General features: G+C 28.9%; 1 protein-coding gene across 1 annotated transcript in view; it reads left to right on the top strand.

The window, feature by feature from the left end:
* The window catches only part of LOC129989165 (visual system homeobox 2-like), a 177,481-nt gene extending 164,798 nt beyond the window's left edge, over positions 1 to 12,683 (top strand). The window contains exons 4-5 of the mRNA XM_056097520.1: positions 4,730 to 4,910; positions 11,735 to 12,683. Of these exons, the coding sequence (XP_055953495.1) occupies positions 4,730 to 4,910; positions 11,735 to 12,207 (654 nt within the window). The 3' untranslated portion in view covers positions 12,208 to 12,683. The remainder of the gene's footprint in view (positions 1 to 4,729; positions 4,911 to 11,734) is intronic.
* The last annotated feature ends 1,029 nt before the right edge of the window (positions 12,684 to 13,712 follow it).

The following is a 13,712-nucleotide window of genomic DNA, read 5'->3' as shown; positions in this document are numbered from 1 at the left end:
AAGGAAATGTCTTGTATAAATTCCAAATTGTTTGCAATTCGTAATCATTGTTTCCTCTTGTTTACATATAAAGCGTTCTACAAAGTTGAGAAATAGCTGTTTTCCAGAGCAACTCTTACTCATTCATTAGACAATGCTATAAATAAAACTGTACATTAAGAAGTTAGTTTTGAAAAGCCTCCAAAAGAAGATTCGGTTCAGTAAATGAATACTTCTAGAAATTAGAACCATTATACTCAAAATTATACCTCGAACCATTTTACATTAACACAAAGGATTAAACAATTGAGACGATATTTCTTTTGACTTTTTAATATACGTGACTTTTCTTAATTAGTTGCTTAGATAATGGAAATTCTAGTAAAATTTAAATTTAACCTTTCAAGTCCTGAAACATTCCTTTTAACTCCATAATCAACTACAGAGCTTGTTAAGCTATCAAACAATCTTATTTTAATTGTGGGAGACACTTTAGGATATTTAGTTGTTAAAGTGTTTCATAAACAAGTGAACAAAGGAAGATAAAATGGGTTTATTTCATTATGAAAGAGAACAAATTTGAGATTTTGTTCCACTATTAAACTGGAATAACTTTTAACAAAATGCATATGGTTACATTTCAAATTGCATGGTGGGTATCTGTTTGTCTTAAATGTGACTTTCTTAATAGGTTGATATAGAAGCTTATAGAGTTAAATTCCCATAATGCTGTTTAATTATGATCATTTCTAAAATAATGTTATAAACAATATCATCCAACAGATAAGTTAACTGAAATTTCCCCAATTAATTGCTTAGAATAGCTGAAAATTATAACTTGTACAGTCATTCCAATAGAATTTTAGAAACCGAGTTCCAGAAGCGTGATCATTTAGATTGTTAGGTTTTGCAAATACAGAATTCCTAATTTATAATTATATTTCATTCATGTTTTTATTCAAAATAAATAAAAAATAGTTTACTAAAACACTTTTATTAATGCATTAATAAGTAAATATTTATATTACTCTCTCGTATACGAAGTTTTTTATTTTTTTATTCTGCAAGATTTTTTGGAGAAAAAGTTAGTTTTCGATTAAAACTCCAATTAAAATTCTGATCCTCCAGAACGTTTAGAACGATTTTTTATATCTTACATGTGGCTTAGCACAATTTACAAATAGTATTAATTATTATAACAAATAGTATTGATAATATACATATATATATTATTATACTGATAATGGTTAAAACTGAACTAAACTAAACTGTCTTGCAAACTTTTTATTCATTATTTTCTTTCTGTTCCAAATTTTTTTTATTTATTATTTCCTCTGAGAAATAGTTAATCACTCAAAGTAACTTTTCCATAAACATGACAAGAGTGTAAGATAATATAGTATAAATATTCCAAGAGTGTAAGATGACATAGTATGTCCTATTGCCATTAAAACATTCTTTTTTCTTCTGCAGGTATAGTAAATGAATGAATTTTTTTTTTTATTTACACAGTTCTCTAGGGTTTTTTTCCATATTTATAGCGATTTTAAATCTATAAATTCGGTTTTAAAGCAAATTGATAAAACAGTACTACTAACAAAACCCCCATTTTCAAGTTTTTCCGGTATACAGATCCTTTCAGGGAACTCATTAACATAAGCTAAAGCTATGAAAACAATTATAAAAATTCAGTACAAACTAATTTGATCATTCAGAAATTTTGTTTAAGTGCAATAACATACAATAACAAAATTTTTAATATCTTATGAAACGAAATCTGTTTTTTATTCATGTTAAACTACCCAGACTTTCAGCCATTCAGATTCTTTCAATTTTAATACATAAGGGTTTTCGTAATATTTAAAAAGAAAAGTCAGGATATTCTTACTTAATCATTTCATAACTTGTATCTCTTATTTAAAATACCATATTCGTTCTTTTTTTCACCTAGAATGTAAAAACCAGCTACTTATATAACAGAAAAACTTAATATTAGTCCTTGTTAGTGCATTTCGTAACAAATTAAGGCTTTATTTCTGAACCAGCTGACTCACTTTCCTTTTCAAAGGCTTTTCCCCATATTTCTGAAAGCGAAACGAACCCTCTAACAAGCCAACCAACCCGGAGCAGAAACCCGATTCCGCGGTATAAAATGTTTCAAGTGAATAACGTCCCCATTCACTACGAAGTTGGATTCAAAACTTGACACTCCAGAATCATCAGCGGAAAGGACACGTGCAATAAAATTGACTCGAATACCTGGACCTCACCCTTTTCCATGAATACGTTTGACCCGGCTTTGAAAAGCTTACGAAATAGTTTGGGCGGAATGTTTTAATTTGCTCGCTATTACGGGCTTCGAGGTATACGGTTCGCTGCATTCGCTAATTTGGAAACCACGGTAATTGCTCTTTAGGCCTATTTGCAGCACTTTTCTACACTGGAGGATTTTTATGCGTGGGTTATTATTATTCTTTTTTTAATCTTTTAAGAGTCAGGCTCCTCTTGCTTATTTAGTCCAACTTGTAACAATTTTTTTTAAAGAAGATCTCAGATTTTTTTTTCTCGTCTGTAGCCAGTCGAGACATGATTACGGAAAGATTTTTTCCCCTACCGACCATGGAGTTGGAAAATTGACATTTAGGTACTTAGAGAAATATTAGCAATTAGAGGTGTTATGAAAAAAAATTGAATTTGGAATCGGGAAATTCGATAAGCTCATTTCTCAAAACAAGGAAATTTTACAAAAAAATCCAGCTTCATTAAATAAACAATCATTAATTAGTCAAGGATTAAAATATTATTTTAATAGCTTTATTTGAATAAAAATTGCAAGTTTTATTATTGGCAAAGTCCATCACATTTTTATGACGATAATGCTCTTTTTTAACAGTGCAATATTATTGTAAATTATCCTTTCCGTTAAATATCACATTTATTATTTATTCTGGAAGTTGCTAAGTAATTTAGTTGAATACATAAATCTGTTTTGTAATGTGAATTATTTTTGATATAAAACAAAAAATTTCAGCGATTAATTTATTTAGAAATGCAATAAGATGAAGCAAAAAACCACCTCATCTTGGGATTGAAAATAACTCTGGTGTCGTAATAGTCGACATTACTTCAGCAGTAGTGACAAATATAAAGTTCGAAAATTGAAAAATGGTTAAAAAAAACAGTACGTATTCAATACATCGATGATTTTATTCAATATAACTAACAAAACATTCCAGATAGCGATTGCATTTTGATAAAAATTCAGATATTGAAAGGCAGTCATTTAAAAATAATGATGTAAAATTAAACGTACTTTCTTTTGGGGGAAGCAGGAGAAATCGAAATTAAGTTTATCAAAAACTTAGTAACTTCAATTATTTTAATTGAAGAAATTATTTAGTCATTTTTGCATTCATTTTTATATAACTACACTTTATCACTCTATATAGTTGAAACATTTCTTCATGTTATGTACTGTCACTTGTTATTTTTTTTGATATTGTAATTGCTGGCGTCCTTGCATAGGGATAGCGCATCTGCCCCGTGATCTGGACGTCCCGGGTTCGAATCCGGGTTCGGGCATGGTTGTTCTTCATCTGTGTTCTATCTGTGAGGTTTGTGAATGTGCCCCCTGTAAAAAGGGATTGTGCAAGCGAATGTGTGAGTGTCATCTTCATATGAGCTAAAAGTCAGACTTCTGCCCTCGGGTGCTCAGGGGTCTTTACCCTCAGAAGATACTGCACCCCCTTTCCGTGGTAACGCGGACACGACATCATCATCATAATAATAATATTGTAATTCGTTCTTGTTATGAATGCTTTCTTAAAATTAATCTTTAAAAAAAAAAAGATAAAATTCTCTTACATTCAAACAAACCGTAAAAGTGCTGCTTTTAAAATGGGGCTTATGAAATTTGAATTGATAATGAATCATGTTGGATATTATGATTTTTATTTTCTCGTATACGGAACAACATAGAAAATAGTGCAATCTTTAAAAAAGAAAAACCGAACTTACTTTTTCATGTTTTAACACTTCCGAAGTTCTAAAAAAAACGTTTTTGGCGTTATGCCTTTCTATCTGTGAACTTAAAAACGCTTTGATTTAGACAGATGAAATTTGCTGTAATGTCTAATAATTGTTAAATTTTTCTCAAATTTTGGGCGAAATCCATTCAGAAGAAGACTATCTATCCGGTTGCCCAAATATGAGTTCACACGATAATTACAAAGCAAGAGAGCTATTTGAATAAAATTTGGTACATACATTTAACATCCGAAATAAAGGTACTTGTAAAATTTGGAACTTACGCTCTGAAGCATGTAAACGCGACAACTCAAAAACGCAAAAATATAAAATCTGATATTTGATTTTGTGTCTAAAGTTGTAGTTCTGTGTTAAATTTGGATTTCAATCGGTTGAAAACAATGCATCTAATATACAAATTCGAATTTTAAGTACCTATCGTTATGTGGATTGTCCAGTGATTAATCATAAAAAAAAAATCTCTCAGGACTACACGATAGATTCAGTAAAAATATTCAATTCAAGCCAAAGATGTATATTTCGTAAGTATCATTCACCAACGCCATGCAAGACATTCGCTGACTTACCCAAGATCCACAATTTTAACGACTGGAGGGGGATATCTCCTTTACTAGAGCGTATGCGAGAAAGTTGAGGAGATCGTCCCAGCTGGTTATACACAGTAGCTGTACATTTATTTAATGTGTCTTCTTTTATTCTGCAGGTTTGGTTCCAGAACCGTCGTGCCAAGTGGCGCAAGACGGAGAAGTGTTGGGGGAAAAGCACCATCATGGCAGAGTATGGACTGTACGGAGCAATGGTTAGACATTCATTGCCTTTGCCCGAATCAATCCTAAAGAGCGCCAAGGATGGCGATGTTGCTTCTTGCGCTCCCTGGCTTCTCGGTACGTATAATCAACTTCGCGATGTGTTGTTGTTTAGCCAACCACAAAAAAATGTCTTAGTTTGACATCATAAATAACCTTTCGAGCACTGAGATAAAGAAAGAAGAGAAGCTTTGATTTCAAACATGTCAACTCGTCGTTCCAACGAGAAGTTTTCTGATTTAGATGACATATGTACCACCAATTTTTATATAGAAAAATTGCTTTATGAGCTTAATGTTTAAAAATAAACACCATGCTTAAGTAATATACAGAATTCGCTAGCGGCTATGAAAAACTAAAAATTTGATGGTACTTTCTAGGCTTTTCTACGTATTTAGAAAATACTCAGAAATTTACCCACAAAATCATTTCTACCATTAAAGACTTCTATCGATATAGCAATTAGTTTTATGTGGGTAAGGGAATGTTTTCTTGGAGGTATGCAAATTTGCTGACATTCATCTTTTGAGCTCAAGATTTCTCCGAAGTGAAAGAGATATTTCCAATATTTTGTACTGTTTTTCAAAATAAGTTACGCTTCCTATAAAAAGATTAGAGATTTTTTAAACGAACCTTTTTATAGTTTAGCATGCTGTTTCACTTTATAAGGTGTTGCAATAAGAATGTCAGTGGTCTTTGACTTTTCCATTGCTATCTGGTGACTTCATAAAGCAAAAGCTTAGCTGTGCTCATTGGCTTACAACCAAGAAAGTAGTTTAAATAAGTAGATAAAAAAATAGTTCAAGAGATTTAAGAAAATTTAGATATATCTGTCACAATTTTTTTTTTCAAATTTTTATTCACTAAACTTATATTGATCACCAATCATTGATTAGACTTAAACTTAAGATAGGTTTCGACGCCAAGTTAACAAAAACTTTCGCCAATTGGACGCCACCTTGAATAGCACAGGATTAAAAGCATAGCTTGATTGTCATTCAATTTTGTTTTGGTTGGTTGTATTGTATAGGTTGTTTTGTATAGGTTTGGTTGATTTGTATAGGTTCCAGTTGAAAATTTGTGGAATTACTACATTTGGAGAGTTATCGCTTAAAAAGTTGTGGTTTGGCGATCGTGCCGTAATTATATATTGTGACTAATATCAAGGGGTAGCTAAATTAATTCCCATCAAGCTCTACTATTACCTCAGAAGTTGAATTATATGCTTATATTGCCTTCAGCTATAATATAACGTTTCTGAACAATGCGAGCAATTCAGATTAGATTCATTGTCTAGATACAGCACGTTAGGTCCTAATTTGTCTATTTCTTAATTTTCTTATATGTTCCTTGCATAAAACCTACAATTTTAAAATATACCAAAAAAGGCCTTCAAATTTCCTAAAGAGTTTTCTATATTCAAAATTTTCAAAAATTAAAAAGAATATTATGATCAACAAGTTTTTTTTTTTTGGTTGGCTAAATAATGAAAAACATTTCGTTTCTCCTCCTATGTATCATTCTGCAATTGCTTTATTAGATTTAAAACAAATTAATGTAATACTAATAAGAAATGTTAAAGAAAACATCAGGTAAACATTTTACAGTTCAAAATAAAAAAAGAGAAACTTTAAATCCTTTAATCTTTCTTTCATTTAAAAAATATATTATAGCATTTATATTTAACTTGATATAAAATACATGTTTTTGATTCTTAGTAAAATTAAATGACGTTATTCTTTAAATTTTCCAATACAAATTATAGAAAATAATAAAATGTAGACGTTGGATTTTAGTGGCCTGTAAAAACAAATACAACCTATTTTTAAAAACTGGAATATTATATTTTATTAGACATATTTTCATGTGGACAAATGTAAAACATACATACACAAAGTATTTAGCAACGACGAAATCAGGGCAACTTATTTATAAATTCATTGCCACAGAAACAATGCAAAAAAGTATCTTAATTGCTTGAAATCCGCATTTTTTTATTATAAGACATTTAGTCAATTAATCAACACAAAGTTCGTATTCCATTTTGATAATCAGAGTGGAACTTGGCTTATTCGAACGTTTTTAATTCAAATTCCTTGGAGATTCGAATTTTCTTTCTAAATCTTAAAGTTTCCTTTTAACATACTATTAAATTATTGCCTGTAATTCGAAATTGTTTCAGTTAATTTAAAGTTAAAACCGAAACTTTTTTAATTTTTTTCATTTCTCAGTTCTGTTAGCCGCCAGTAATTATTGGCAAATAATTTATAATATCCTTAATTCCCTCAAAAATTAAACTACTATACACTGAATGTATATAAAAAAATTTCGGTTTCTTTTCTCTTACTATAATTCTAAATATTTTTGAAACGATAGATGTTAAATGTAGGAAAAAAAAACACCTCAAGGTAAATAATGCACTTCATGCATTGGCAGTGTTGCACTCTTTCTGTTCATTCAAAATTATTATTTTTTAAACTATTCAAAAATTACTATGAAATTATTGCCTTATTATTGAAATTCTAAATTATTGAAACTATTTAGCATAAAAATAATAATAAATTCAATAAAAAAATTATAAAAATAGTCTTTTATTCTGTTTTGGGAACAATTCTTCTTATTTCGATTTTTCTTTTGAAGAATCAGCTCCTTCAACATCGATTTTTTGACTGTGGTTCTATCAACTTTTTCTTAGTAGTATCCAACGTTTATTTTTATAATAAAATATATTTTATTAAGGAAAGAAATCAATCAAACGTATATTTAAAGATATTTCTGTAGCATTTGGCATTCGTTTTATTGCAAAATAAATTTATTTGCAAAAGTTAACATCGTTTAAGAAATTTGATAGAATATTATTTCCAAGTATTGATGTCATAAATATCATATTTACTACTTCTGGTAAATTTTTTACACTTTTTAAACACTTACAAATGCACTGATTTATATACTTTTACACTTACAAAAATCCATCATATTTAAAAGCCGAAAAGAAAATAAGAATTCTATTGCTTTCTAATCTTGTGTCTGTAAAAAATAACAGATATCGATACAACAAAGTCCAGTCAAACACACAATCTCAAAATAAATACAATTTGAAGAATTTTATCCAAGTAGCTGAAATTTACGTTTATTTGAAGAGTAAAAAAAAAGCATTGCGATATTTCGAAATTCCCTGAGAACCATGAAATGGTTTCGTTTTATCGGTGAAATACAAAACTTTACATTATTTTCCTCATTTTCGGAAAAAATTTCTCGAATTTCAACCTCCTAGAAAATCCCACCGGCTCCCTTTTTCGGAAGTATCGGAATAAATATTGGCATTTCTTTCCAAAGTGCCTGTTTCTTTCCCAGCATTCCCCGCAGGTAAACAAAACAGTACAATAATGATGGACAATCTGTTCAGGAAAAATATTCCTTTGCACCAAATGATACAGGAAGAAAAAAGTTATAAATAGAGATTTATTTATTCGAACTCCCATTTATTGAAGTTCTATATTTTACTGAAATACTTTTAGCTTCCAGTTTTATTTTTTTATAAAAAATTTTCTGAAGAATTGATAAAATAACATATTACATGATCGAGTATTTATTATTTCATAAGTAGTCTAGAAATTCGTCCCATTAAAAACCTTTTTTTTATCACAATATAAATAACAGATGGTGTTATTTCTATATTTAAAAAAATATTAAATAATGATAATTAAGATTTGAATGATACAAAAACTAGCGTTCCCTATTGCATTTTTTAATTACCATTATACCTCTGTCAGGTATTTCTTAAACTCGTTCTCAACTAGCAATAACTTAGAGATTCTGCAGGAGATCGAATCGAATAACTTAGAAATTGTTAACTGTAGGAGCTTAGAAATTCAGTACTTATGAAACAATTTATTCATAAGAGTTAAAAAATATTCCTCAGTTTTAATGGCGGCTTCTTTATAAAAGAATAAAAAAATTATTCACCCATTTCAAAAAAAAAAATGTTTGTAAAAGCGGGTATTATAAAGTTATAATTCATTTGTTCGATTTTGTGCTATGTAATATTTTTTAAGCAATTGCGTCTATCAGGTATTCAAAAAATACTTAGTAAGAATAAAAAATATTTAGATATTATTATCTATATAAATTTTTCTTCAATAATTAAAAAGATTGATCGCAAAATGAGTTAAATACAATTTCTTTGGAATAAAAAAAATTCATTAAAAAATCCGAATTTTTTTCAATGTTTAAGTAGGAATTTTTCTTACCTTAAAGAAATGTTTATTTTTAAATGTAAAAAAAGCATCTCAGTTCAAAGCATATCTGCAATGCAAAATAAATAAAGAAAGAATTTAAAGTCCTGCACTAATTTTAATAACTTAATCAGAAAATCAATTTTTTTTATAAAATATTTTTATTTTTAATCTTTATGAAATTTTTTCCACACTTTTCTCTCGATTTGATTCAACATGAGTAATCCAGCATACAATTTAGAGTTCTCTCAGCGTATAATTATCAGGAAATAAAATAAAGAAGGAAATTTCTACTAACGACCCTTTAAATTCATAAGATAAAATCATGTTTCCTATCATTCATTTACTTCATCAAATTTTTTCAATATTTTTTTTAAAAATTCATAGATTCAGTGAAGGACCTAGGTCAAAATTATGCATTTTGCGACAAAAATAGTTAGTGATCCAAATGCACAAACAACGGCACAAATATGTATTTGCAAAATTATATTTTGAAATTAACAACAACTTTTTTTAAATAATCAGATAAATTCTACATGTTCAAATGAAACAGGAATTTTTAGAATTTAGATGATCTCTTGAATCAAAATACAAAATATATATTTATACAGTTTTTAGGCAAAAATACATATATATACTTGTACCAAAATACATATTTGTATTGTTTTTAGGTAAAAATACATACACATATTTGTAGCGTTTTTTAGGCAAAAATACATATACATATTTGTACCTTTTGTTTTCGAAAAAGGAAAATTTTTCGAAAAAATTTTCTGGAACAATAATGCATCAAATAATATCTAAATTTTGGAAAATTACATTAGTAGTGACATTTCAAAAGTTTTGATTAGTTTTGCGCTACATTCCTTTTATTAAATGAATAAATTTTTCAGTAACATTATGATATGCTTTTAAAAATTCTTTGATATAGTTAAAATTGCATATAAAAATATAATTATTTTTATAAACGAAATTTTACATTAAAATCTTGAATTTTTCCAAAAAAAAACTTCCTTTTTGTAAAAATATATATTTATTTTATTTATTATGAAGAAATTATTCAAATTTTTTTCAATATAATTGTATTAACTTTTACATGGCCCAAGATACTATAAAAATCCAATCCAGATAGTCTAAATGGAATGAACATTAATTATTCATAAAAGTTTACCATATTTATACTTTTCTTGATCCTATAATTATGTTGTCTTGATTATAACGAAAAATACTAATAAAAAGAATAACATTTTAAGGTCCAAAAAAGAAATTAGATATAAGTGTTTTAGGCATATTTCATCACAGTTTAAATTTATAAAAATGTATGTTAATCTCCCCCAAACTTTTTGCTTTAAACTGAGAGAAAAATTTTACCTCTATATGTATAAATGCATAGTAGCATATTTCGATAGGATATCGTAAAAAAACGATTTGTAATATGAATCAATTTAAAGAAGTCTATTGGCCGAATAACTCACATCTGACTGAGTTCTGAGAAATAAATTTTTATCCTTATTTGTAATACTAAGCAAATGAGAACTATTTGACTCCTTGCATTTTAATAAAAATGTTTCGAAAGTTTATTTTGTCATTAGCAGTAATTAATGTCAATTAAATCAAAGAAGTCATGCCAGGAATTTGTTTCCCTTGTTTCTGGTTATAAAGTAACTCACAATTATCCAACGTAATTTTTTTTTCTTTTTTACTTTATTACCCATACTAAGCAGTTGTGAATTGTTTGTCACCCTACACAATAAAGCAAATACGGTTCGCAAATGTATTTTAAGTTTCGAGTGCATATTTATTTGAAATGCAATCTCTGAATATTATCAGCTTAATATCTCCGGTAGACTTCTTTAATAGTTTGCTTATTGGGCAGTTTAATTATGGAAATAAGATTTTTTTTCTCATTCTAAAGCCAATTGTTCACTAAATGTTGAAGGTTTAAAATCGTAATTTTATCTGTTTCTCATTTTTAAGAAACTGCCAATAAACTTTAATATTTTGATTAATGTACCTAAATTAAAAATATATCAAAGAAACATTTATTATAATACACATAAACAGGAAAAAATATTCTACAAGGAGACAAAACACAAATATTTGAAAGACGCTCAGGTTAAGAGATATTATTTTATAGGAACCAATAGTTATACATCAAGCTTTGTAAAACAGTACAAAGTAACTCTTAAAGCAATATTTGATTTGATTTTGAAAATGTTACGAATAAATGTCAAACTGATTCATTAATTTTAAATATTAAAATTAAATTAAAAAAATATCTTTAAGAAAACCTCTGATAAAAATGGTATTTGTTTAATGCCTACTAAAAAGAACCTATCTAAAATGTCCAATAAAATAAAACCAATTTTGAAACTGATGGCAAGATGTCTTAAGTATAGCTCTCATAAATATGGTGTTCAGAACTCTCTAAGCGATACTTGTTTCAAAATGTTATATAAAACAAAAACTGTTTTAAATTAATTATAAATTATATAAAATGATCCCCCTTAAAGAATGGTGTTCAGTACTCTCTAAACAGCACCTGCCTCAAAAATGTCATATAAAACAAAAACAGTTTTACTTTGGGTGAAAGAGAGGTGAACGCTTGTGTTTTAGACAATCAAGCTCGGAAGCTAACCACCTGGTCCCCATGTGTCGTCTAAACAGGGATGCATCGGAAGTCCCAGGAGGCTGCCGAGAAGCTCAAGGAGTCGGACCTCAGTTCAGAGGAGCACCTCTCCCAGCCACAGACCAAATCCAGCACCGAACAGCAGCAGCAGACCAACTCTGGCACCACATCGACCGTCCAGCAGACATCCTTTCACCACCACCCGCACCAACAGCAACAGCAGCAACAGCGTAACCACCACCACCAGGGGTCCTCTTCCTCAACCTCTTCGTCTTCGAGGGGCTCAAGCCCCATCATGGGGGGCCCCTCTCACCACCATCCCAACAAAGAAGACCTCAGATCTTCGAGCATCGCCTCACTGCGAGCCAAGGCCATAGAGCACTCAGCTAAGGTATTTGGAGAAGGCCGAGGAGACGCTCCTCCAGGGGTCGGAGATGGGCCCCAAAGGTCCAAAGACAATGTCGTCATGATGGACAGACCCTCCATACATTCCATTGGATCCCTTTTCTAAAGATGGTACGTTGTTTTTGCAATAAAGAAACTAACTCCATTGATCAGATTTCCTATTCCTCAATCTGTGACTATGATGGCAAATAAAATGAATCATATTTGGTTAAAATCTAGTCGCCAAAGTTTGAGGCTGAAATTTTATCGTCTGTCACTTTCTCACTTAAAGAGATAGTCATATTTCGCGGATATCGACGAGCACTGGACGGTATAGTGACTGCTAGATATATATCCTGAAATCTCTTAAAAGGTTGCTAAAAACAGAATTTCTTCTATACGGAATTGGCTTCAGAAGAAGCTCCGGAACTCACAAACTGTAACCGGACACTTCGAATAAGCACATTATTGTAACGATTGCATCAGATAGAAAGAAATTAAATATTAATTTATCACAGCAGATTAAGTTTTAACATTTTATAATTTGTGGAATCAAAAAATATGGCCATTAAATTTGTTTTAATTAAAATTGGATTATGATAATCTAAGAGCAGTTTTTTTTTAAAGAAATCGTAGGATATTGTATTATAATCACTTGATTTATATAAAAGATATTTACAACCACTTCTATTGATACAAGATCAACAATGAATTCAGCATTTATTAAGCAATCAAAACTATTTTTTCCTTTGCAAGAAATATAGTTTAAAAAGAACCATTTGAAGTTGAAATGGTTCAAATGCTTTTGTCACCATTGTTAAATTAAAAAACTAAAACACTAGTGAATGTATTAAATTTCAAATTAAATGGGAAAATTATTTTGAAATTCAAAGCATCCCCAAACAGATTTTTTAATTATCAAAATTAAGCTAATGAATAATAATAACACATACTATACTATATTTTATTTAATATGAAGCGCATTATTTATATCTGTAGAAATATGAATAATATGCTCATCATTATAAATAGCTTAATTAATATGATATTCTAAAGATTCAAAAAATTAAAATTATGATTCCCAAGTATTTACAAATTGTGTAAAATGTTTTTTAAAACAATTCAATATTTTTAAAGAGACTAAGAACATAAATACGAAAAATTCTTAAATTTAAACATTTTGAAAATTTAATTTTTTTTAGATTCACTTTTCTTAATTTTTCCGATATTTCAAAATAAGGTATAGTATCATAAACTCAACTGTTAAATTTTGTATGTAGTTGTTTTCAACAAACTACACTACTGGTTAAAAGTATTGCAAGTTAGTGAAATTTTTCATTTTTTTTCAAGAATAAGCCCCCCCAAAAGTAATATTTTTTTTATTTAAGGAGATATTTTTTATGCCAATACGTTAAATTAGTCCAAAGGCAAGATATAATTAAGTTATTGAACAAAAAAAAAAAAATATTTGATGTCAAAAAAAAATACAAACAAAATGCACAGGTTATCAGTATCGGAAACCATTTTGATTCTCAGGAGAAAAAAAATGAAGTAAAGAAAAAATTTCAAGTTCTTTTGATCAGAATAGATAATAAAAGATTTCAAGTTAACTGAAAAGCATTTAATATTTGC

The sequence above is a fragment of the Argiope bruennichi genome, chromosome 10 (genome assembly GCF_947563725.1).
Source record: "Argiope bruennichi chromosome 10, qqArgBrue1.1, whole genome shotgun sequence".
Classification (NCBI taxonomy): Eukaryota; Metazoa; Arthropoda; class Arachnida; order Araneae; family Araneidae; genus Argiope; species Argiope bruennichi.
Note: the sequence above shows the minus strand (reverse complement) of the source record. Positions and strands in the feature narration are given on the sequence as shown.